Source organism: Cygnus olor, chromosome 14, assembly GCF_009769625.2.
Source record: "Cygnus olor isolate bCygOlo1 chromosome 14, bCygOlo1.pri.v2, whole genome shotgun sequence".
Taxonomy (NCBI): domain Eukaryota; kingdom Metazoa; phylum Chordata; class Aves; order Anseriformes; family Anatidae; genus Cygnus; species Cygnus olor.
Genome location: NC_049182.1, coordinates 15634627 through 15658463, shown reverse-complemented (window position 1 = coordinate 15658463; position 23837 = coordinate 15634627). Strand labels below are relative to the sequence as shown.

At 40.6% G+C, this 23837-nt stretch overlaps 1 protein-coding gene across 6 annotated transcripts in view; it reads right to left on the bottom strand.

Annotated features, from left to right (window-relative positions):
* Positions 1-23837, bottom strand: part of SLIT3 (slit guidance ligand 3) — a 513498-nt gene that overhangs the window by 36071 nt on the left and 453590 nt on the right. For all 6 annotated transcript variants that reach the window (XM_040573726.1, XM_040573730.1, XM_040573725.1 and 3 more), the window contains 2 exons: positions 18100-18239; positions 4796-4889 (listed from right to left, as the gene is read on the bottom strand). In XM_040573726.1, the coding sequence (XP_040429660.1) occupies positions 4796-4889; positions 18100-18239 (234 nt within the window). The remainder of the gene's footprint in view (positions 1-4795; positions 4890-18099; positions 18240-23837) is intronic.

The window sequence follows — 23837 nt, the reverse complement described above, 5'->3', positions numbered from 1 at the left end:
CACTTTCAAGGCATGGTAAATGTTGCTTCAGCTAGGGAAAGTTATCTCTGAAGCCTGTCCCTTCCCATGGGGACGCTCAGGTAAGGCACGTACCTGCTCCTATGGGGTAATGCCACTCTCAGGAGCAACACAATGGGATGCACCCAAACCTGAAAACATTGCCTTTTTTTAAAATCCGGTTTGTTGTATGAAGGTAGCATCAATATTTCTGTTATAAGCCCTGCAGATATTTATAACCTAACAATAAAAAATGTGTCCCAAAGTCTCTGACTTGGAACAGACTTTGGGGATTGCTGAACAGCCTCTTTTTGAGCCTACAGCGTAGACAATATTTAGTCATGATTTAGTCCATAAAGCACATTTCACTCCTCCCAGCTGGATTTTACTGCACATCTGGAAAACAAACGGCATATCGCTTAAACCAAAACAAGGGAAGAGCTACTCTTCGCCAATAAAAGAGAGGTCTGTGCTCTTGCCAGAGCCCCTTGTTTGGATCTGTGTGCTTGCCACTGAGAGCTGGAAGAGGACAGACCTCATAAAGTCAAGGGAGGTGGCATCAGGAGAGAAACTGCCCCACTGCCCTCTTCTGCTGCCCTTCTCCACCTTGCCAGCAGCCTGGCAGGGTAGGGACAGCAGACAGCTCCTCGTGGAAAACCTCTTCAAAGGACTTGAACGCATGGGAGCTGACAAAGAAAAGGATACTTCCACTTTCCAGGCAACCATCTCGGTGTTGAGGCTGGTTCTGAGTGCTGGTGTGTTTTGGCTCCCAGCCTTCCCCAGCCCCCAGGACACGCAGTCAGTGAGCTCCACGTGGCTAATGACGGACGAACGGCTGCCGCAGCATCGGGCTTCAGCAGCCATCTACCTCCAGCACTGAGAGCAATGTGCCCCCCAGGCTCCATTCTGAACCACGGCTCATAATGACTGGTTAAAACAGGGGGAAATAAGGTGAAGCCTATTAACTCGCGGGCTGTAGGAGGGATAAAGCTATGTAGATGCATAGACTTTCTTTCTCCATCCTTCCTCTGGGAGGTGCCCCCATCATGACCCTCCACAGACACAAGGTGGTTGATGTTCCAGCTCCGCATGTCTGAATTGCTTTCTTTACACTGTGGTGGCTCAGGGAATACTGTGATTAACTTAACGGAGATGACAAAACAAAGAAAGAAGTAAAAAGTGTTCCTTCCCCAAACCATAAGAGGTGTGCAGTACTTTTCGGCACCACTTCGGTCACACCTGCAAGCAAATAATGTCAATCAAAAGACTTTTGGGGTGGGAGTGGGGGGGAACTGGCAGCATTTAATCCTGTTGCTTTTTATTGATCCCTGCAGTCCTAATATAAAGTGATGTAATAATGAACGATGTGCAGTGCCTTATTCAGAGCTGCCATGCATCAATTTTATGATGTGTATTGGCTATCTCAGTAATGACAGAACCACCACTTTTCTCTGCAGGGCTGCATTAAATCAGCATTTTAAGCTGTCAGGTAATAATTCCAAGCTTTAGAAAAATAAAGTATATTTATACCGTGCTCCAACATCACTACAGTGAATGGAAAAACATGCTCCTTCGCTGAAGTTATTTTTTTAGAAGTCATTTCATTGTGTTAAATGTTTTGCCTTTTTTTTTTTTTTAAAAACTTTTCTGGCACAGAGGAAGCTCCTCTTCTTCTCTAGTAACAGCACAGTGAATATGTGGAGGCTGGAAGTGAGGAAAGCCACCTGCAATTTTAGCTTAAAAAGCAAAGAGCTCTGTGCAGCTAAACACGCACTGAAATAGCCCAGTTTGCTTCCAGCCTTGGCTTTCCCTTTAGAAACATAAAATTCATTTTGGGTCTGTCATCGTTGAGCTCTCATGGTGTCAAATCTAGACTGAAGCTACCAAAAAATGCATGCCTGGCACAGAGCAGGTGAGACACTCAGCCACATGAATGCCTCACCCCGCATCACTGTGGAAACTCAAGGCCCTGCCCTCAGGGAATGGTGGCACTTGGGCTCCTTCCCTCTCCCACACAGCACTAGCAAGTGACTCAGTATCAGTAAAAGTCAGATGCAGTAAAGATGGAGGCAAAGAAATTTTGTATTGAAGCCCTGGTAAGAGAGTAATCTACACGAGTAGACCAGTTATCTGATTTCCCAATGACCGTATGACACCAGTACAGTTGAAATCCTGTTTTCTGCTACAGCCCTGTAGTGATGGCAACATTCCCAGTACTGGATAGCCTAAAAACATGTCTTGTGGTATTCAAAACGTTGGCCTATCCAAGGGGATTTGCATCTGCATGCACTCAATGTCTATTGTATTAAAGCCGTGATTCATGGCTACTATTGCAGGGCCAGAACAGAATTTCCTTCTCCATATGAATATGTAACTTGGCTTTCTATTTTTTCCTCTCTTTATCATCTTTTCCTCCCTCTGCAGACTTGCAGGCTGACTAAAGCTGAAGGCAGGACAGACAGAGAGACTGGAGTCCGTGCTGCTACGATTCTCTTCAGTGGTGCATCCCACTTGCGTGCCTGTGGCCCGAGGCTGCCAAGTGGACAGTCTGCTCAGGAACAAGCCGGAATCCTGCCTTTAACATCCCCTGCCTCTGAAAACTGAGCAGGGGAATGATGCCTGAGCCTGACTCATTGTGCACGCGGCTTTACACTGCCCCATTACATGCTAAGGACATGGTGCATCACAGGTCAGGGCACCAAACTGCTCAAGGGATCCGTGACGGCACAGGACTGGCCCTTGTTTTGCATGAGACCCAACAGCAACCACACATCACTGCAAGACCTGTTGAAGGCTCTTAGCCTATTTCTGAATGGTTTGGTACAATTCAGGTATGCAAGAGAAAGCAATAGTGGGACAAGTCTACTTTCAGGACTGGAAAGGCTCCTTCACGTTTCAAGTCTGGTCTGCGAGAAAGCAAAATGGGATGGAACCAGTAAAGAAATTTGGTTTATCATTCTCTGAATAGTAGGAAGATTAACTCAACAATAGTGGGAAGAATAACTCAACAAACAGTAGTAGAAAATACTTATGAGTATTTATTTAGGCTCCTCCCGAGGGTTAATGGCCTCACTGCGAAGAACACTTTTCTGGAAAGCAAGCGTCAGATTTACTCAAAGTGTTTGGGTGGCAGGTATGAAAATGCTTCCAGAAAGAGTAAAACCATTCCGGACCACTGTTGTCTGCATCCTGTCATATATCTAATGACATAAGGCAATCCGAGTTACAAACCTTTGCCTTGTAACATGCTGTAGCTACTGGATTAGCTGAATGATGGATTAACTGAGAATGATAGCTAGAAAGAGCATCAGGACTATCTATGTATCAAGCACACGCCACCTTTTCCAGCCCCTATGCATCATTTCAAGAACCATCCTAATCATTTGACAGTTTCATCTTCCTTGATAGTTGGAAATGTGTCTGTCTGGAGGTTTTTCACCCAAAAGCAAGGTTTGAGTGGTACAGACTGTCTAGCACAGATTCAGCTGCCCTCTAGATAGTCAGCATCACTAAAACTTTATTTTGCTTCCTTCAACTACACTGCAGTGTTCCGTGTATTAGTTTACATTATTCTGGTGTGCTAGTTGCTTCACAGAACATAGTCTGTCTGACCCAAACTGCAGGTTACCAAGAGGACCAAAGAGTGCTCCTGTCTCTCCCCAAACAAATTGGGTGTGCTGGGTGAGGGCATCCCTCACCAAAACCCGTGCCTCCTCCCCAGGAGGGAATGGGTAAGCCACCAGGAGAGCATCGCGGCTGTGAAAACAGCCTTAGTAGAAAGCACACAACACAGCTCACAGCTGCACTGAGCCCTCCTGAATTTGTTCTCTTTTCTTACTGCTTTGATTCAAAGATCTTTCCTCAGAAAGCTCTCCACAGAGAGAAAGTCAATCGAAAAGTTGAGCTATTTGCTAAATTACTCTGAAATTCCCTCTTCAGAGAAGTGATGAGTGCCACTAACTATGCACCTCTTAAAACATCCAAACACCCAAATCTACAGATGTTTTGTTGCTGTGAAGCAGTCAGTGTCATTCCTGCTGTGCAAATACAAACACAGGAGATGTTAAAAAATCTAACGAGCCAAGCAAAGCTCACTTCCCTACAGCCAGTAGAAGAAGGTGGCTCCCACGTGTGAGCCATCCCATTCAGCTGTTTTCTGCTGTCGCCCAGGTGAGGGAGTGCATGGAGCTGAGCCCCACTGCAGTCCAGGCCAGCTTTTGCTAGTGCACCCCAAGACCACCGGCCGTACCAGAAGTCAATAGCTGAAATGGGAATACAACAGAAAACTTCTGCCTCCCACAACATTATGCTCTACCCATCCATTTCTCTCTCCCTTCTCAGTACCATTGGAACTGGATTTTAAGCACTGAGCCAGTACGGCCTGAGGAGAGCTGAGTTACCTCTGTTAAAGCTCCTCAAACTTACGCTGCTTGAACTGATGGATAGCCTAAGGAACACATAAGGAAACTGTCCTCCGTTTCTGATGCAGTGTAAGATACTTTGCAGTAACTATTCCAGAAGTGCATCTTTTGTCATGCTCCATTCCAGAATAATTTCTTTGCTTTGGGGTTACATCCGTTATTTGCAAGCAAACCACAGAAAGATAAAACAAAACAAAACAAAAAAACCCAAGTATGTAAGGTTGCACTAAAAGGTGATATGATCTGAAGTATATATAGTATTGCATTATTTATTTCAATATTTTTTACCCATTAACCCAAGCTCACAGACAGTTCAACCCTAGTCAAGCCAATGGATGTCAACCCAGTGTTTGGAGACCAATAGGACACATGCTCACCTGGATCCTTTGTCAAGTGGAAGACATTTGGACTCATGTTGGCATGGATTTAGCTCAGGAACGCAGTGGTTAATCACCTCATCACACAGCTCACCTAAGGCAAAAGAAAAGCAATACAACTGTAACACAACTTGGATGATCCTGAAGAGCTCCAACCACGATGTTCAGGAATGGTGGATCTCCCTAAACAGAGACAGCTCAGTAGTTCAGCAGTGACAATATTACTTGTGAGGGCCTGTGGGACTTCGTTAAATTGGGTTCCTTTGACCTATTATGACTGTACTGTTTGTATCACACAAATTTGAGAGACTGGTATGAAAAGTACTGACATCAGAACTCTGCTTGGAGACCGAGTAAGGACAGAATGGTCAGATCCTGACACAGGACCTCCTACATTAAAGCAGGAAAGTGAGACAAAAGTGAAGTTACTCTTTGGACTGTAACATTTTTCACACCAAAGCATACTTTAGCCATAGTCAATACTCTGCCAAAGAGGCTGATTGGACATCTTTCTGGAAAAGAACAACAACCCACAAACCCTTCCCCCCAAACTCTGTGACTCTCAATAATAGGAACCAGCTTTAGGACTGCATATAATTATAAAACATTCACTATTTATAAGAAAAGTACTAGCTCTATTGTGCTCAGAGGAGATGATGTCTTTTTAGAAAAAAACATCACGTGTAAGCTCAGCTCAGCTGTTTCTAGGTATTGTGTGTTACATGCCACACCCTGGATTTGTTTAAATTTTAATAATTAATAGCTCTAGAATGTTCAAAGCCAGATAGTTTATTTAAACACCACCCTTCTCTGAGTCCTAAATTATTAGGTCACACTTCAGTACCTCAGGATTTGAGATCCAGCCAAAGACTACAGAAATCTTTGGCTTCCCATGAAACCAACAGAAACCTACCCCGCATCTCCCAAAGCCTTGCAGGAAAAGCAAAGGTCAGGTACTCTCAACATAGAAACCCTCAAAACCATAGTTCCAAAGTCCCCTGTGCAGCTATATCAAAGACCACATCTGCAGGGTTTCAAGGTTACGCATATTTTGTGTGCCTATACACAATACGTATCATTATGTGAGCAACAAGTCATGTGGATAGTGTGGGAAAAAAGATAGCATGGGAGGCACGGGTGGGCTGGCAACGTTTTAGCAGAACTGTCATGAAGCAGCAGCTCCACCTGTCTTAGGAGAATCTCTGTTTTCAAAAATAATTACATTTCTAACTGTAGTGGCTACAGAGAAATACGTGAAAATACAACCCAAGAGAAGCACAAAAATCAAAATTCAGATGGCAAACACAAATCAAAAACATCTTTTATCAGTCCTGTGATCTGGCAGGGATGACTGAGAATACAATTTTGAGGCGGGCTCCGGTGGTGACAGGAATGGTTTGAGCTGTTAACACCCCCAGCTCCCTCCTTCAGGTTATTTCTCCCACATATCCAGCCTCCCTACAGTACAACCTACACAGCTCTTCATTTGATTCTTCCTATTAGGATGGAGGAATAATGCATATTTGCAAAAATTACTTTATAAAAATTTGTTTCAAACATAGAACATCCAAGATATCTGCTTTTGAGAGTGGTCAAGCATAAATGAGAAAGAGAAGTGGTAATAAAAGCCCTGGAGGCATGAGAAGGGGTACCAGCAGTGTAAGCCCTGTATTCATGTCCCATAAATACCCTCATGACTTTTAGTGGGTTGGCTTTGGTAGCGCTGGAGAGGTCTAGCATGGCAATTCACAGTGGACACTTTGTTGTTTGTAATAACAGTTGCAAGACAAACAATTCCTTCTGGAGCCAGGGAATCCCAGGAAGCCACCATTATTAAACACTACCAAGTCTTTTAGCAGTTCTGGACAAATCTTGGGCAAATGTAATGAATGTATGCAGCTCAGGAAGGGGGACATGCCAATAAACTGAACACCGCAAATCCATGGGAACCAGGGAAACAGATCATTCCCTGGACTCGAGGTTTGCCATTGTACTTTGTTACTCCTTAACGGCAACTAGGGATGTACAATTCTTATCAATCTGAACATTATTGCCATTTGGGGACACCCATTAACACATTTTTGAGGTCCCAAGACTGGAGATAGGTCTGTTTACTTAGCAATCCCAAAGCTCACAGCCCACAGACCCTCCCAAATACTAACACCAAAGTGATGGCCTCAGCCTTCCAGCAGACATGAACATGAGCTGGGCAGAACCTACTGTGATGTCTGGACAATTGCCAGTTTGCCTTCTTGGTGTATCTCCTGTCCCTTACCAGCGTACTACAAATCTTATGTGAAAATAAACATGAATAAAATGTAACTGGCTGGTGACATTAAAAGAATGCGATGATCTAAAGCTGGAAATATTTTCTGAAGACCATTTAATAACTGAATACAGTGTGTACAGATGCCTTCAACTATCCTTTCACTAAAAATGTTCAGTACAGACTTTTCAAGTTTCTATTTCTCTTTTTGCTTTGAAGAAGAGGAAACAGGCTTTAACAAATAAGAACAGTTTCATAAACTCTCAAAGGAAAACATAATTCTTCTTAAAATATTCTTCTCAATAGTTTTGACAAGTACTTAGAGATTCAGTAAAAATCTCCCCAAATGTCAAATATTATGACTCACCGTGTCATTCTGAAGGCTCCACTATCAAAATTTAGGAGAATTCCAGGCTTAGTACCAAACACCGCATCCAAAAAAATTATCATTTTTCATGCAAAACTTGGAATGTTTAAGGATCCTTCCTGTTATTTTTCCCATTTATCAGTCATTAGAGAGCTCACTTGGGAATGCCTTGCAACTAGAGCAGCCTCATTTCAGGAAGAAAATTCTTGATACTTTATTTCAGGCTCCACCAATGTTCATTAGATGTTGCAGAAAACATGCCAGGGAAATAAAACATTCTCTGAAAAGCAAAACCCAAGGCACCAGCTATGCAAGGACTTTCTCGTATTTCATTCACTCATAAAATATTTGAGTCAAAAATCTGCCATCAGACCTGAGAGTGCAATATTCACTGACCACATGACTGTCAGTATCAGAGGAAAATTCTTATCATCTCCCTTCTTTGGAGTAACACAGGACTGCTTCTCTGTGCAGCAACTGAAGGTCTAGTCCAAGTTTCTCACTAGATAGCTATGTGAACTGAAAATGAACAATCTTAGGAAAACAATCTTAGGCAAACTTCTAGCATCATTAACTCTACTTGTGGAAGGTAGTTGATCATGCTTAAACAACAGAAAACTTCAGTGTAACACTTTCCCAAATGTAGCAAACCCACCCACCTATCTCTATTCAATGTCTTCTCAAATCAGAACTCTGATCTGGATACACAAGTGTTTCTAAAGTGCTCATATAAAAGATAAGAAAACAAAACAACATATTTCTTTTCTAATCAGCTAAGCAATTTTTTTTTTTTATCCCCAAACATGTTTTTTTGTTTCATCAAGGCATACTCACATTCTTCCATCACAGCCTAAGAATATAGGTCAACATGCAGTACACTACAATGAAGAGCAGGTTAAGACTACATCAAACGTACAAGAAAACCACTTTGATGTTGCTTATCATGGTAGCTAAAGGTATGAATTCAATGATCTGTGGTCAGCAGAACTGAGGCATGATAATGAAGAGAGTATCTTTATAAAGATAGGCCCATCAGCTCTGTGGGCACTGCATTTCGAACTTCTGAAGGCCAGTGGTAACGTGCTGGTAATTAGTGCTTGTTTAGGAGAAGCAAGCATTAGACAGATGAAGCAAGCAATGTGATCTGCCACAAAACTGCAACTTTCAGATTCAAACCAAGTAGTACTGACAAGTGGAATACTAGCAGGTGCATATCCCACTGCTGCTGTTCCAGGCATTAAAAAAAATAAAAAGGAAGGAAAAAAAAATCCCCACACAATAGAAAAGGTATTTTGCCCCTTTGAAACTATTTCCCTTGTCTTCTTCACTGGCATTGCTCATTGCTTTTTAAAAAGCCACATCAAAACATTTATTATCTCATACAACATTTCTCTGTTTTTCAGCAAAATCCTGTTTTTCATGGGGCTTTCTACATTCACTTTTCACAGGGCTCACTGCTTATGAAGAACTGCCAAGAAACATGCTTATGCTTTTCTGTAGCCTTTCACATGTCTCAGAACGAAGCCAAGGCAACAATAGAGCAATAAAGAAGACTTCTACACGCAGTTTAATAATCTTTTTTTTTCCTTCTTCTTCTTCTCCCTCCATTCTGAGCTGTCAAGACAGCTATTTATTTCATGCCACACTGGACTTTTAAAACTAGAATCCAAGTTACACTCTTCTCCTTAACCAGTAAGAGAGATTTGGATGGCAATAGTATTTTGTTTGTTTATCTATAAGTAAAACAGCAGTTCTGAAGAGACCATTGAAACCTCCAATTTGCAACTGATGAGTTCTATGATTTTCTTTTGCCTTCTGTGTCATTTGGATGATCCTCTGTTCCCTCATTCCTGATATTCAAGAAATAATTAACAAAGCAACCCAGAACATATTCTCACCATCACACGAGAGGAGCTTTTGTAGGGCCCGGAGGACTGAGAGCAAAAAAGCTGTTGAGAATTTCACAATAGTATTTGAGAAAAGGAAAGAACTTGCAGTGAAGAAACAATGGAGAAAACCTGGCCTTTATCCACACAGACCAAACTTTTACAGCCTGCACAGGGAGACAATATATATTTGAATCATTAAATAATATGTTGCAATTTTCTGAACATTGCCAGGTAAGTTGGGATGGAACTCTTCCCTTTATTGGTAATAAAACACACTGCACTGTTATTCTCATAAGAGACTACTCATTTGGTATCTAATAACTTGTATCGCTAGAAATGTTTTTTGCATTTTGTTTTTTCCCTTCTCTCTTTTTAGTTATTAAAAAGAGGTCAGTGCCAACTGGAAATTTCGGAACACAGAACCTAAAAATGGTTGGGTGGACCAGCTGTCGGATGTCCACACAATATGCTAGTAGAGGTATTGCCACCAAAATAATTTGGCTAGGAATGTTAATATTTGATGCAAAAAATTTGAAGCTTATCTTAGATTCTTTTTTCCTTCCAAACTGTTTAAACATGCAATGAAGAAAATAGAAACACTGTCAAAATTCTTCAGTTGTAAATACACTTGTCTGCTATGTTAGAGACCAACAATCTGCTAAACACAAAAGAAATTACCTGTAAAGCACTGTAACCGAGTTCTCTGGATTATTAACGAAGAAGTTTGCTCTGGCTTGAGGTACACTGCCCACAATACTTAGCAGACAAAGAATTAAAAGCTTATTTATGCTTCTTATTCTATGCCAATGCTGTAAAAACATTAAAGCATTAGCTTTAATCTGAATGTTCACATATCAGGTTTTGGCCTATTAAATAGTAGCTTGAAATTGGACTCCACATTGAGATTTCAAGAAAATGGCTTGTTCTGAATTAAAGAGCAATTACCTCTAACCTTAAGGTTAAACAAAGGGGTAACTGATTAAGTAGCAAGATCTGGATAGGGAACTAATGATCTTTTCACCAGTTCTGAATCTTGAACAAAGAACGTGCTCCAGTTCTATGCACAGCCAAAGAAAGAAAAAACACATTCAACATCACAAAGGCCACAGCAATGCAGCAAGCAAAACATTAACTAAAACAGAAAAATTTCCAGTGCTCTCATAAGGTGGTAACCTGCATATAGTGTTACCCCTCAGAACCACTACGTCTGGAATATATCCTAATTTTGCTAGACCCCCTATATTTTGGAGCTGGACTACCTTATAGGAATGCTTTCCAATGACATGATTAGTCTGGAATCTGTTAAGGATCAATGCAGTTGTTTACACAATCTAGTTCACCTAGTGGCATCCTTTCTATCGTGATTTTTATCAAAAAACAAACAAACCCAAAACCAACCAACCAACCAAAAAAAAAACCAAAACAACAGCAACCACCACCACCATCACCAAACAAAAACAAACCAACCAACCAAAAAAACCCCAAAACAAAGCAAAAACCAAACCCCAAACAGTTAACCGAGCCCTGCTCTAACTAATAAGCATAAGTCATAGAGACATTGAAGTCACACATTTTTGTTTCTAATCTGAACTCCAACAGGCCTAACAAAAAGATAACGAACTGCAGATGGTCTTTCAGAATGCAACTTTAAATACAGAGGTCTTTGAAGAATACTTTACATGCAGAAACATCTACTTACTTCCTACTGGCAAATCTAACATGGCCGTCTTTTCAGTGTCAGAGTGCTGAATTCACTGACTATCCATAGGTGGACTCTGCTCCTCCCAGCTTTTTTAACTACACAGTACGCACCACCTGCAGGTAAGCAGGTAAGCAACGGACGGGTGGTTAACTTCTAGTCCTCTGCTGTTTCCTCACAGATTGGATTTAATGAATCATGAATCCCATTTGTGGATGGTATTCACTTCATCCTTCCTTTAAGAAAGCAGTAGCTAAATGTAAGGGTAGTTGAATATATGGAAGCTGAGAATACATTTTCTTAGAGACATACTGAGGTCCTGATTAACAAGGAAATTCTCCAGCATACCTGGCTCCCAAAACATTACACATTACATTTTACAGCAAGGAATCTCACCAGTAGAAATCCTGGAGCTGAGAGCTCCAACATGGCAGGACACCCATACTGAGACCAACAACTAAGGCTGCAGCACTGCTTCTTACTCTTTGGTCACAGTACAGTGAAGTAAGGGGGGTTCAAACTCATAGCAGAGACATAGCTCTCCTCTAATAAAACAAGGCTGGAAGTGCACATAGGCTTTTGTACAATGCAAAGAATCACAGAATAACTGAGGTTGGAAGGGACCTCTGCAGGTCATCTGGTCCAACCCCCCTCCTCAAGCAGGGCCACCTACAGCAGGTTACCCAGGACTACATCCAGATGGCTTCTGAGTATCTCCAAGGAGGGAGAACTTCCAGCTTTCCAACTCTTCTCATTTATTATACACATAGTAAGTGTAGGTGCCTTTTTATTTTCTGCACTGTAAGCAACACACCACGTTTGCCAAGCAACTAATGTTGAGAAACTTCCACGTAAGACAGAACTCCTTCAGGAACAAGGAAAATACACCAAACTTTGACCATAATTTTCTGTTTGTCTCAAGGAAATTTTAAAAGAGGCTGATCATTAGATACTTGTTTAAGGCCTTCAGTGTTCATTAGGCAGTCTGTATCCTTGCAGAACCACATCAGGCTATCTAAAAACCTTCTGCTGTTTATGTCCAACACATAGTTAAAGACATAAAAGAGGGCAAAACCAACCTACAGTGCAATGCTTCACTTCAGCTGCCTCTGATGCCCACCTCAGGGAGTCTTTCAAATCAGGCTAAGCTATGGGAAACAAGCTGGAGAGCTCCAGCAGTGAGTGTCAGCCACAAGTCACCCACAAAACTTCTTTCTTCCAGAGTCGTTTGGCTTGACTAAGTGCTTGGCTTTGGCCGCGTAACATTACCACAATAAGATATGCCAGAAAAAGGGACCATAATCACTAACAGTGAATAGCGTTCTGTCTAAAAGTAGCATAACTGCAAAAATCTCAGATACCATCTACCGCAGGACACCGCAAGGTCCCCTAAGGTAAAATACATCTTGGTCTTGTCTTCCAAACACATAAAACCAAAAATAGTTTCTAGCTTCATTTTTGAGACTTTTTTTTTTTTCCTGTGATACAAACTGCTTGCAGTTGATTTGATTTTATTTTTTTTTCCCAGGGAAACAAACTATTTTAAAACATTTGCTTTTTTTTTTTTTTTTTTTTTTTTTTTTATCATCTCCAGGGGATGCCATGTATTTTAGGAAAAAACCTACATTCTGTATTAGAAGCTACTGTTAGGTTTCAGAACAAAGAGGTGTGTCCGTTTGCTGAGGCTTTTTAGGATTCTTAGCAAAAAATTGAAATATTTCCTGATTTTTATTCTTGTATGAGAACTACATATTTCTGCTTCTGACAGATAGGAGAAAGGAAAAGCCATGGCAATCACAAACAAAACTAAGTAAAGTAGCAAGTTAAGCATAAAACAACTTGAAGTACATAGTACCTGTTTGGTACAGATCCATCAGTCCTTTATGCAGGTGTGAATACCTCTTCAAGTGAGAGTGCAGAGGACAGTGGGACTGAGGAAAGGAGCTATTTTTGGAGGTATAAAATGCTATATTTGGATCGAAAGCTATGAGGAAATCAGTGATGTCTCTCAAGAAGGTCTACGACAGCAATGAACAGAAAAATGGAATGGAAGGGACAAAGATGTATGAATTTTGTCCTACATTTCTAAAACACAAAGCTAGGGAGATAGTGTTAATATTAGTCAGAGATGAGGCATGTTACAGCAACAGATTCAGAAATAGATAAGGAAGCTAAGAGATCAGGAGAATGATGAAGATTTAAGAGATCAGGATGATGATGAAAAAGGACAAACATTAGGGGAAGGGAAGGGAAGGGAAGGGAAGGGAAGGGAAGGGAAGGGAAGGGAAGGGAAGGGAAGGGAAGGGAAGGGAAGGGAAGGGAAGGGAAGGGAAGGGAAGGGAAGGGAAGGGAAGGGAAGGGAAGGGAAGGGAAGGGAAGGGAAGGGAAGGGAAGGGAAGGGAAGGGAAGGGAAGGGAAGGGAAGGGAAGGGAAGGGAAGGGAAGGGAAGGGAAGGGAAGGGAAGGGAAGGGAAGGGACGGGACGGGACGGGACGGGACAAATCCATAGCTGCTTCTTTTGATGTTCTTATATATATTTTTTGAAGAGGAGGAAACACTACAAAAAAGTAAGACGGAGCTGTAATCCATCAAGTGGTCAGATCAGGTTATAAAACATCCCATGAACTGCTCAAGCATTAGAGCTGGCAGGACATCGGCTACATGATTATCCTGGAGCAAGTACATGTTTTTAATTTAGCTTCAGGAATAAAATAACAAGCTGGGGAGAGGAAAAACAAGATATCAGCTGACAAGCAAAGGCCATCAGGACTCAGCTACACAGCACAAATATTGGTTCAGTTACATAAATACAAACAAACGTCGGAAATGTTGACTTGGAAGAACGGTGAGGGAACAGGGTGGTTCAGGTAAGGGCTTGACTAAGGAGAATTGAGTCTACTGTTTCTGCCACTGATTTTTTTTTTTTATTATTATTATTTTTTTATGGCAATCAGCTATCTGCCTACCTTCCCTCTCAGTCTTGCTGTCTTTAACTTATGTTTTCCTCTTTCATACAACCCATTTGTATTTGCACATTTTTAAAGTGATTTGATGGAAAGGAAATAGGAAGGTTATTGCATGAGTTTTTTTTTTTTTTTTTTTTTTTTGATGAAAGTGAAATGGGCCTGGAGTGCGGGAAATTCCTTCCCTCAGCTGTCACTTAACAAATTGGTCATTTTTTTGTCTACAACCTACTTTGAGTGGGGGGGGGGAAAAAAGTCACAGAATTTTAAAGGAAAACACTGTAAAAAGCTATTAATTGAAGAAAGATTTCTGGCCTTCATTATTTCAACCAATGAAATCAAAATTTATGCATCATCATTTGGGATATTTTTTCCTAAAAAGGCTATAACAAGTAAAACTAGATAGACAGAAGATAAAGCAGGAAAATATTAAGGTATGGAAAAAAATAAACCCTGGATACTGTGAATCTGTCATTAGTCAACATTTCCAAAACATGCATTTTTAATTTGTGTTTCACTTCAGAACATAAGATTTACTATTGTTATTTAACCATTAGTCTGCCAAACCAGGGGGAGATCCCAAATATTTCTTCCAAAACAACACACATGTTCTTGGATCTTCTTTCTCTCGCTATTGACACTATTCTTTATAATACAACATGCATTTATTTCATACTTGCAGTGTTTACTGTAGTATGGTTAGTCTTAGCAGTATTATGGTGTCCAAGACCACAGGAGCGATGAAGGATTCAGACTACCTGCTATGCAGTGCAACCAGAGCTTGCCTCCCTCTACAGCCAAGAAAAGAAGACATCTGCAATAGCTGAGCTGGGCATCTGTAACAAACAGCCTGAATGCTACTGAAAACATCACAGATTATCAAAACAGAAACATCTAGTCTGAACTTCAGTGTAATTTAGACTGTTCTTAATTTGACTCATGTTTTTATTACAGTGTGTGCTGAGAAATCCATTTTCTATCTAGAATCAACAACTCTTGGATAAAATTGTATGGTCTGGATTTGTTCAGCCACAAAGACCAGCCACTCAATCTCTTAAAAAAAATTATGTTCTCCATAGAAGCATTTGTAAAGTATGAAAATCTTTCTTTGCCTACTTTGTTAAGCTAATTAAGATTTTTCTTGAGATCTTCAAGACATGATCTCAATCCCCCAATGATTTTCATGCTTCGTCTCTAATCTTTCTCATCTCTCAATTTGCTCCTTGAATTCTGAACAACAAGATTAAGTATAATATTTGGTCACAACAAAAAGAGATATCAGAATATCCTGAGTTGGAAGGGACCTATAAGGATCATCGAGTCCAACTCCTGATATAACCTACGTTTTCCTGTCCTACTAGATACACCCTACCTATGGGTATTGCTGTTCCTTTTGGCAAAGCATCACATTGAGAGTTCATTATAACCCAAACTACTTCACAGAAAAACTACTTTTGTCATGGAAAGTATCCTCCACCATTCAATCTTTGTTCATATAAATATAGACAAATTCCACACACTTAGCTCTGAAGCACATACAGTTTTCTATCTCAATGGTTAACAAAGTCAGCACCTGAGAGAGAGGCAGGAAGCTCAAAGCACAATTCTGAGCACAGGAATAAGTATTCCTGACTCCTTCAGTCACCTGCTTTCTATCTGAAATATTAACATTCTCTATTCTTAGCATATTCAACCACAATATTAAAGTTGTCTGCATCTATACATACATATTCAAAGATACTGCCATAGTAGCTTCAGATATTGCTTCACTACACAATGGTTTATTTAAAGAGAATATACACAGAGATGTCCTGGCTGTCACAGGATACTTCAGCAGTCAAACTCTGTGGTTATAGATCCTTCTCCCTTCAGGTCACACACTCAAGTCATTTTAAAGTGTTTCTCCATGACTTGCCTGGGTGCTTCCATGGCATTTCCCCAGCTGCTGTTCATTTGATCAAGCAACTTTAGATGATGCCCAGTTTCTTGTGTTTGAATTCAGCTCTCAGAGAACCCTTAAAACCATGGCTCAGATTCACTTGGCTCATCTGTAACTTTGTTTGGCTGATGGTTTCAGTTCTTGCAGCCACTTTATGCTGTTCTTTGCCTTTCTGCTCGGAGAGGGCCAGGTGTATCTCCGAGGGATATTTCAGCCCAGCCAGCTGCACTGCAGTGAGTCCTTCCAGGTGACTGATCACGTTTGATGAAATACCCACCTCCAAAATGGAGGTGAAGCCGGTTAAGGCAATTCTTTTACTGTGCTTCACTAAATTCTTCCTATTTTTAACTAGCGTGAACTATTGTAAACTCTTCAGATTTCTAATTTAAGCTAACCCCCATTTTTGCAGCCCTCTTCACTTACTATCTATACTATATTTTTCCAGAGGTATTTCCTGCTATTCTTTAAATCTCAGTCTGTTTCCATTGCAGTCGAAGTTACTGCCTGTACTCCAACAACAAACGCTTACTGTGTCGTATATGCAATTGTGTGTGTATTACATCCAAGACTGGGATCTAGCGCATGGTGTTAAAACGCTCAAGTATTTGACAAACTCCTGTGAAGAACCATAGGCACAGCACAGACAATATGCAGGTAAAAAAACACTAAGCTGGAAGTTGACTAGAAATGTTTCAAAACTGGTTCTGAAGTATCTGTGAGCTCTCTGACCCCTAGCCAGACTGCCATTTGAGAAGAAATCCCAATCTAGTTCTTTCTTGCCTTTCTTTGAAAACTAAAAAAAACCTAATCTGCAATAAGCCTGTGAAAAGGAAACAGCATTTACATATATACTGGATTCAGTTGTTACTTGATAGATCTTTCCTTGGCTAGGCAAATATATTTCCTCTTGTAAATGTACAGGCTCTGCCGCCTTGTATAGAGTTTTGTTTGAAACCACCCAAGAATAGCTCACATAAATAGTGCACAAGTAAGCACAATGGGCTCAACATGCTATAAGCAAAACTCTTTACTCTGCTAAGCTGAAGTTTTTCAGTTTTTGGCAGAAAGATCATTTTAGAACTCCAATAAACGTACATTCAAGTCATAAGGCTTTTCTCAGCTAAAGATTTACATGGGCCTCCTTTGTATCAGCCACAAAAGTATTTTAAGAGTTTGGAAATTCTAGAAGCTTTCCCCCTGCCTTACTCAGCCACTCAAGCTTGATCCTCATTAAATCCCTTGACATGTAATATATTCCAGTGTACAAGAAGCCCTTCATTACTTCTCCATGCTTAGAAGGTAATAAACCCATTTCAAAGGATGGAACTAGGAACTGTTGCAGGTGTTTCCTTACCACTCCATGCTGAGCCAGGAAGGTCATGCTAACACAGTTTGAATGAGTCAACAGTATACTCCAGTAATGACTTGAGAAAAAGCGTTTTTAGATTGCAGTTAGGAAGGTTTCTGCCCTTGCAGAAGTTTTAGGAAGGAATTTATCTGAAATGCAACATGGGTGCTAGAGGCAGTCATTCTGCTGCAAACTCAGTTACCAACTCCTGTCACCGTGGGCTTCGCAAATGGCTGCGCATCTGCTAACTGGGCTAGCTTTCATGGGTGCTTTCTTAAAACTATGAGTCTACAGTTTCTCAGTCTTTGCTTTGCCACCTGTGAAATCGTGATAACGAATTTAAACAGCAAATTGTCAGGCTCAGCTTATTTAATATATGCAGACCTTTAAGATCCCAGGTGAAAGCCATGCCCCAAAAGCTACCATAATTTAAACCGGAACTATTTTAATTTTCCAAGATTCATATCAGATGTGTATCAGACTCATCTCAGTACTGAGAATATTTCTGAAGTAAATGTAGAGAATGCGTGTGAAGAAGTACAAATTTTCTGACACCTTAAACTTTAGTATTTTTTAAGTGTATTTTATAATGAAGTATCAAAATTTTGACTCAGAATAGTGGTCGTGTTTGTGACTACAAGTGTATTGCAATATTAGCAGAACTGACATCTCTCCAGTAACTCACCAGTTGGACATCCAGGTTGCTTGAAAATGGAACTATTTTTTTGGTTAATTATGCACTTATGGACAAAATAAATGTGTATTTAGACACTTCCCTCAGGCGCTACAGAGACTCTTCACGGATTCCTGTTCTTCTTTAATTGCACACCTCACCTGTGTAATTAGGAGGGCACAGACAGACATAGTTGTTGATCCCATCCACACATGTAGAGTTATTCTCGCAGTCATTATCTTCGCAGTCGTCCGGGTTTATTTCACACCTCTCTCCCTCATACCCAAGGAGACAAGAACAGCTTTGGAGAAAGACAAAACATAATACAAGTTAGCATGGATCTGAAGAGGCAGGAGGTTTTGGGTATAAAACTGAAATTAAAATATATACAAGAGAGTTGCTGGAGCCAAAATCATGTCTACTGTGAAGCACTTTAACCCTACGTGTTTGGTGAAGGATGCAATCTGATGGATCATGAGGTCATGTAATTATTTACATGAGACATAAAAGCATCAGCTGTAGACACCCTTTGTTGTGTTGCCCTTTGCTTTCTTTGTTGATAAACCTAGAACTGAAGGAAATGGCCTCAGGGCAGGAGAGTGAACACCCATCAGAATATTCAAATCCTTGGCTCCTCTGCTAATGATTTTGTGAATACTTGCATACTTGCTTATTGAGGACTGCATAATTGTAGGGCAACTTGGCAGCTTTCAGATGGCTCGCTCTCTTGAAAGAACAACAGCTTGAACTGAATTTACAGACATGAACATTTTCTTCTCATTACCACTTTGTCACTTGTCCAAACAAGAAATGTTTGGGAATGGTTGCTTTTATGAGTACAATGAGGTTTCAGTACTTCCACAGCTCCTCCAACGTCTATTTGTAGAAGAGCCGATGATGTCTAGATGATTTAACTAAAGCTAAACACAAACAAACAATAGCAGAGCTAGTAATGGTTCTGTGAGGATGTGGACATTATTGAAGAATAATTGCAGTAAATATTTTATCTCACAAAACTGTGATGTATGGTCCCTGGAGGGAGTGTAAGAAGCTAAGTGGCTGACGAATGACTTTAATTTTTTTTCACTCTCAGTTTCTTCTCTAGATCTAAAAGTTGGGGTTGCTAAGAGAACCTTTATATTTTAAACTAACTGTAAGTGGTGGCCACAGTTTCCTAAGAGAGAGTCTAAAAACATGTGTTAAGTGCTTCAGTCATTTCAGTGGCTTCTAAGAAGCCAGCAATGATATTTAAGTGTCAGTATTGCTGTTTGCGAATCACAGAAAGCATGTATGCAGAAGGGAAGGGTTGTTTCAAGTCCCAGTCCAAACTACACATTTACTGAGCTGTTCATTTCCGTTCCCATGTGAGTTCTGGTGGCAGAAAAGGAACTGAATAAATGTAAAACACTGCTGATTGATGAGGATGAAAAACAGAAAGCACCAGAGCAGTCACACTAATTGCCAGCCACTGCTTCCTGAAAGCAGGAGAGTTTCCAATGCAGAGATGACTGCAATGTACTTTTTCAATTCAGATGGCCAGAGTGCTCATGGGGTGGTTATTCTGTCGCATGTGAGCGCCAGGGAGCTGAGTTGGGGAATGCCCTGGAGCAATAGGAAGCTTCAGAGTCTGTGAAGAAAACCTGCAGCACTGTTGTGCTGGTTGCTCTCAGCACAGCATTTGTTTCTCTTCCTGCTGAGTGCCACAGACTGAATGGAGTGCAGGGGCTCCAAGGGTAGGGATGGTACAGAGCTCATTGCCCTTCGGAAAGATGGTAGGCTGGGCTTTGAGGATGAGCCTGGATCCTGGGCAACCTCAGAAAATAAGGGAATAACAAAGAGGAAGAAAAAAAGAGTAGGGAATGTGTCCTGAGTAACCACAACAGTAGGACCTCCTAGAGGGGTAGAGGACAGGCCAACCTTCCTTCAGTTCTGCCGTGATCATTCACAGGTCATGAGACTTAGAAACTCCTCACCATGAATACCCAAAACCAAACGGCTCAAATTGGTCCAACTTAGGACCCAACAAATCAAGAAATATTTTCTTTTCCCGTTTCTATCACATTGTTGCCAATAAAATATCTCCTCTTGCTGACCCTGCAATGACGCTGAGGATCATAAGAAGCAGATAAGAAAGAAGAGCTGGCACAGCATCTTTTGTGGGAACAGGACTGTAGGGGAAGGGGTAAAGACATCTAATTAAATACAGTGGCACATTCATCATGTCACCCTTTTCGATTACAAAACCCCATTTTCAGGGTCTTATAACTCAGCCATAAAAATATGCTCCAGGCTGCATCTTGGCATCCAAGGTCTCAGTTTGGGAGCACAATTTTTTTCTCTCCATTTAAAGAAAAGCAACAAGAGTGGCTTTGTGCTGGTTATTTTTATGTGACTATAACACCATTTTCCTTCCACAAAAGGACTGGGATAGCTTGCATGTATGCAATTAAAAATGACATTATTAAATACTATCACAGTAATGACTCAACTCAGTAGAGTTACCATTAGTAATAATACATATGGGATTGTTAGCATACAATTGCTCAGTATTAGGACACATTCCATACTGAAGGAAATGTCAGCATAATTAATGACATTTGGCTACTGGTCCCTATGTATTATAGAGAGTCTTTACATTATTGCTTATGTATAATTCTTTATTTTGATTTGCATTCAAATGTGCCAAATATGAGGACTGAAATTAAATGATAAAACATACAATGTGGGACCTGGATTGAACCATATGTTGAAAGAGTTGCAGTTTGGGACTGTTTGTATGTATTTTTCCAGAAAGAGCTTAGAAGAAAAATGAAGTTTGCAGAGTGACTGGAAGGTCATCAAACTTTTGGGTTCCAGCTGACCGAGAGGGAAAATTAATTCCAGAGACAATGATGAAAACTGTGTACTGACTAAATAGTGAGGCAGCGAGAGACAGCTTTTCATTTGGACCTTGGAAACAATGGAGCCATGCAGGAAAGAACCATTTCCTAAGACACTGTGATCTAAGCTAATACAGGTCCAATTCCTTATTCTCGTTTAGGGATTTTGCATTAGTGTTGGACTTTCCTATAAATAAATAAATAAATGATGCTCAAAATCATCATTATTCTCATGAAGGTAGGATGGAACACAGAATTTAATTACAACATTTTGGGGGAAAACTTTTGGAGCTGCAGTGTACTAACAATTTTGTAAGTTCACTATATTCACTTTTTTTTTTCCAAAGTGCAATGAAACAGTTAAAAATCTGTTTATTAAAATAGGCATACATACAGTGCATTATGTTTCAAAAAAACAACTTTTAAATACTGATGATAAATTCTTTCAAGAATATTACTTTTTCTTGGTAGAGGAGCTTTTTACATCTGTATTCCAACAGAGTAGCCTGTAAGCCTGGAAGTGCAACACTTCTCCTTAAACTAGGCTGAATTAACACTAGGGAGTCCAGAGTTTTTCATTTATGAAGGAACTTAAAGTTTGTGGAAAATGCTAAAGAAAATGCTCTGGACAATGGAGTTCTTTGTATATGGGGAAAAGTTAAAGTAATGTGCAAACTTCGTTTCCCGACACCATAGGCTATCAAAGATAAGCTGGTTGCCTGTGGCTAACTCTGAAGCAGAGCTGACAGCTCTGCCTCTTTCATCAAAGTCTCACTTACAGGCATGCTAAATGAGCAAGACATGTCTGATTGACCATCTCGTTTTATCAGTTTCAATAAGCACCTTTTTTTGGCAACCTTTTGTCACAGCAGACACAGATTAGATTAGAACGAGCAATGTAACAGGAGGAAGAACTTCACGTTTCTAATCCTCTGAGTCACACAGTGACACTTAACTATTCTGTAATTCAGAAAAAGTCCCTCCCTAGAAAAAAAGAAAAAAAAAGAAAAAAGAGAGAATGTGAAAATAATTCAGATTTAAAAAAAAAACTGCAAGAATAAAGAAAGACTGAAGAACTCCAGCTGAACCTGTGCCCTTCGGATGCCCCTCCAGGACTTACTGCTATAACAAATCTGAGCGATTCAGTCCCCTGCTGCTGCGAACCCTTGCAGGTACCAGACACAGCAGGCAAGTCAGGCTGGAATCTCAGTCATAACTCTGAATTTCCTGTCTTTGCCTGGTGAACATCACCACCTTAGCATTATTTAAAAGGTAATTTTCTTGTCTAAGGCTACAGAAACTTGAGAGTTAAACTGCTTGGCATTTCATACGCAGAGAGCTTTGGCTTAAGTTTCTTTTTTTAAAAGAGTAAAGATTTGACAAGTTTGGCAGCAGAGTTTGTATATGAATATATTTCCCTTGGGAAGAGAATATACAGAAGATATAATTTCTTTTACAGGCCACACAACAGAAAAATCTAAGGAGGCCTCTCATGAAAATGTTTTTGACATCTACTTCCTTGCAGCCTATAATCTAATGCAACGTTTTCCCATCTTGAGGAGCACAACTTACATGCATGCAAGAGATTTCCCACCGTAAAAAAAAAATCTCAAAATCCTTTTTTTTATTTTCCCCTTCATGGACTGTTCCATCCCCACTCCACACTTCTCTAAAACATGCTAAAGCCCCACACTCCTGTTCTGCAGAGCAGGAAGGGACAAGGATGCCTTAGTGGACTGGCTGTATTGAAACATGGTGAGGAACTAGAGCAGTGCATAAGCTGAACATTCAATTTTATGAATAAAGATTTTGACGAGATATGGTTTTAAGGGTCTTTTATTAGACCAACCCAAGCTATATAAATAACTATAAAAGCAGAAATCTTCCCTAAAAAGCCCCAAACGTTGTTAAGCAACATAACCACTCCTGCTGTTTTGTAAAGGATCTCAAAAACTGCGTCCATTTGGAACCAAAATAAAGCCCCTGAAAATGTGAGCTTCATGAGAAAAATTCAACAGTAGCTTTTATTTCAGCTCATTCAAAGCATTTTTTTTTTTTTTTTACTTTCTACCATGGAAGAAAACACAAATGCTGAATAAAAACCTGAACCAAAATAAAAACTGAAGCCTTTTATTCCAGTATTACAGATATTATGAAATGTTTTACTAGCACATTTTTAGTGTCAGCCGGGTTTTGCAAAATGAATACTGAGTGACAGATAACACAATACAGTTTTGCTTTGGTACAAGCTGGCCAAAGCCATTTAACCAGTATTACATGAGGGTGACCTGAAGGGAAACTGAACTATAGAGCAACAGTCCATTATTTCTCTTGAACAAAACCTGAACTTTTACTCCAAAAATTGCTGGGCTTGTTAAGACCTGAATCAAGAAGAGGACTATCAGATCACCAGTGCTGAGTAGTGGTCTCACAAAAATCTAGAGTGCCGTTCTGTCAAGCACCGTGACCATTTGCACATGCTACGGTCTGCAGAACCTCTGCATCCCACCCTCATGCACTAACGTGACCCATGCACATGTCTGTACCCGGAGGACATCCTCTGCTGCTCTGCTCTGGGTCTCATTGCAGCTGCTCAAACAGAGCTCCAGATGGCCTCATGGAAACATGCGGCCACGTCTTGTGTTCCAGTGGTATGGTGGAAAGCCTTGGGCTGTTATTTGTAACAGAGCCCAACAGTGTCCCTTTCACCACTATCAATGCACACTTTTCCATTGTAATATCATCAGTTTGCTTCTGCTTCCAGTGTGTGCTGGAGCTGTTTCTGGAGTGGGGCAGAGGAGGAATTTTCTTGAGGGTTGGCAAGCCCAGAGACAGAGAAGCTTTGGGGTACTTCTCCCTTTTTCTTCTTCACCATTCATCCCACCCCCACCCACAGGGCAAGAGGGAAGCTATTCTGTGCCTCATTCCCAGATGAGGGGTTTGGGGAATCAAGAAGCCACAGTGCTCTGCTGGAAATATGAAGGTGTTGTGCCTTTGGCTGGGGAGGAGGATGGGGTTAG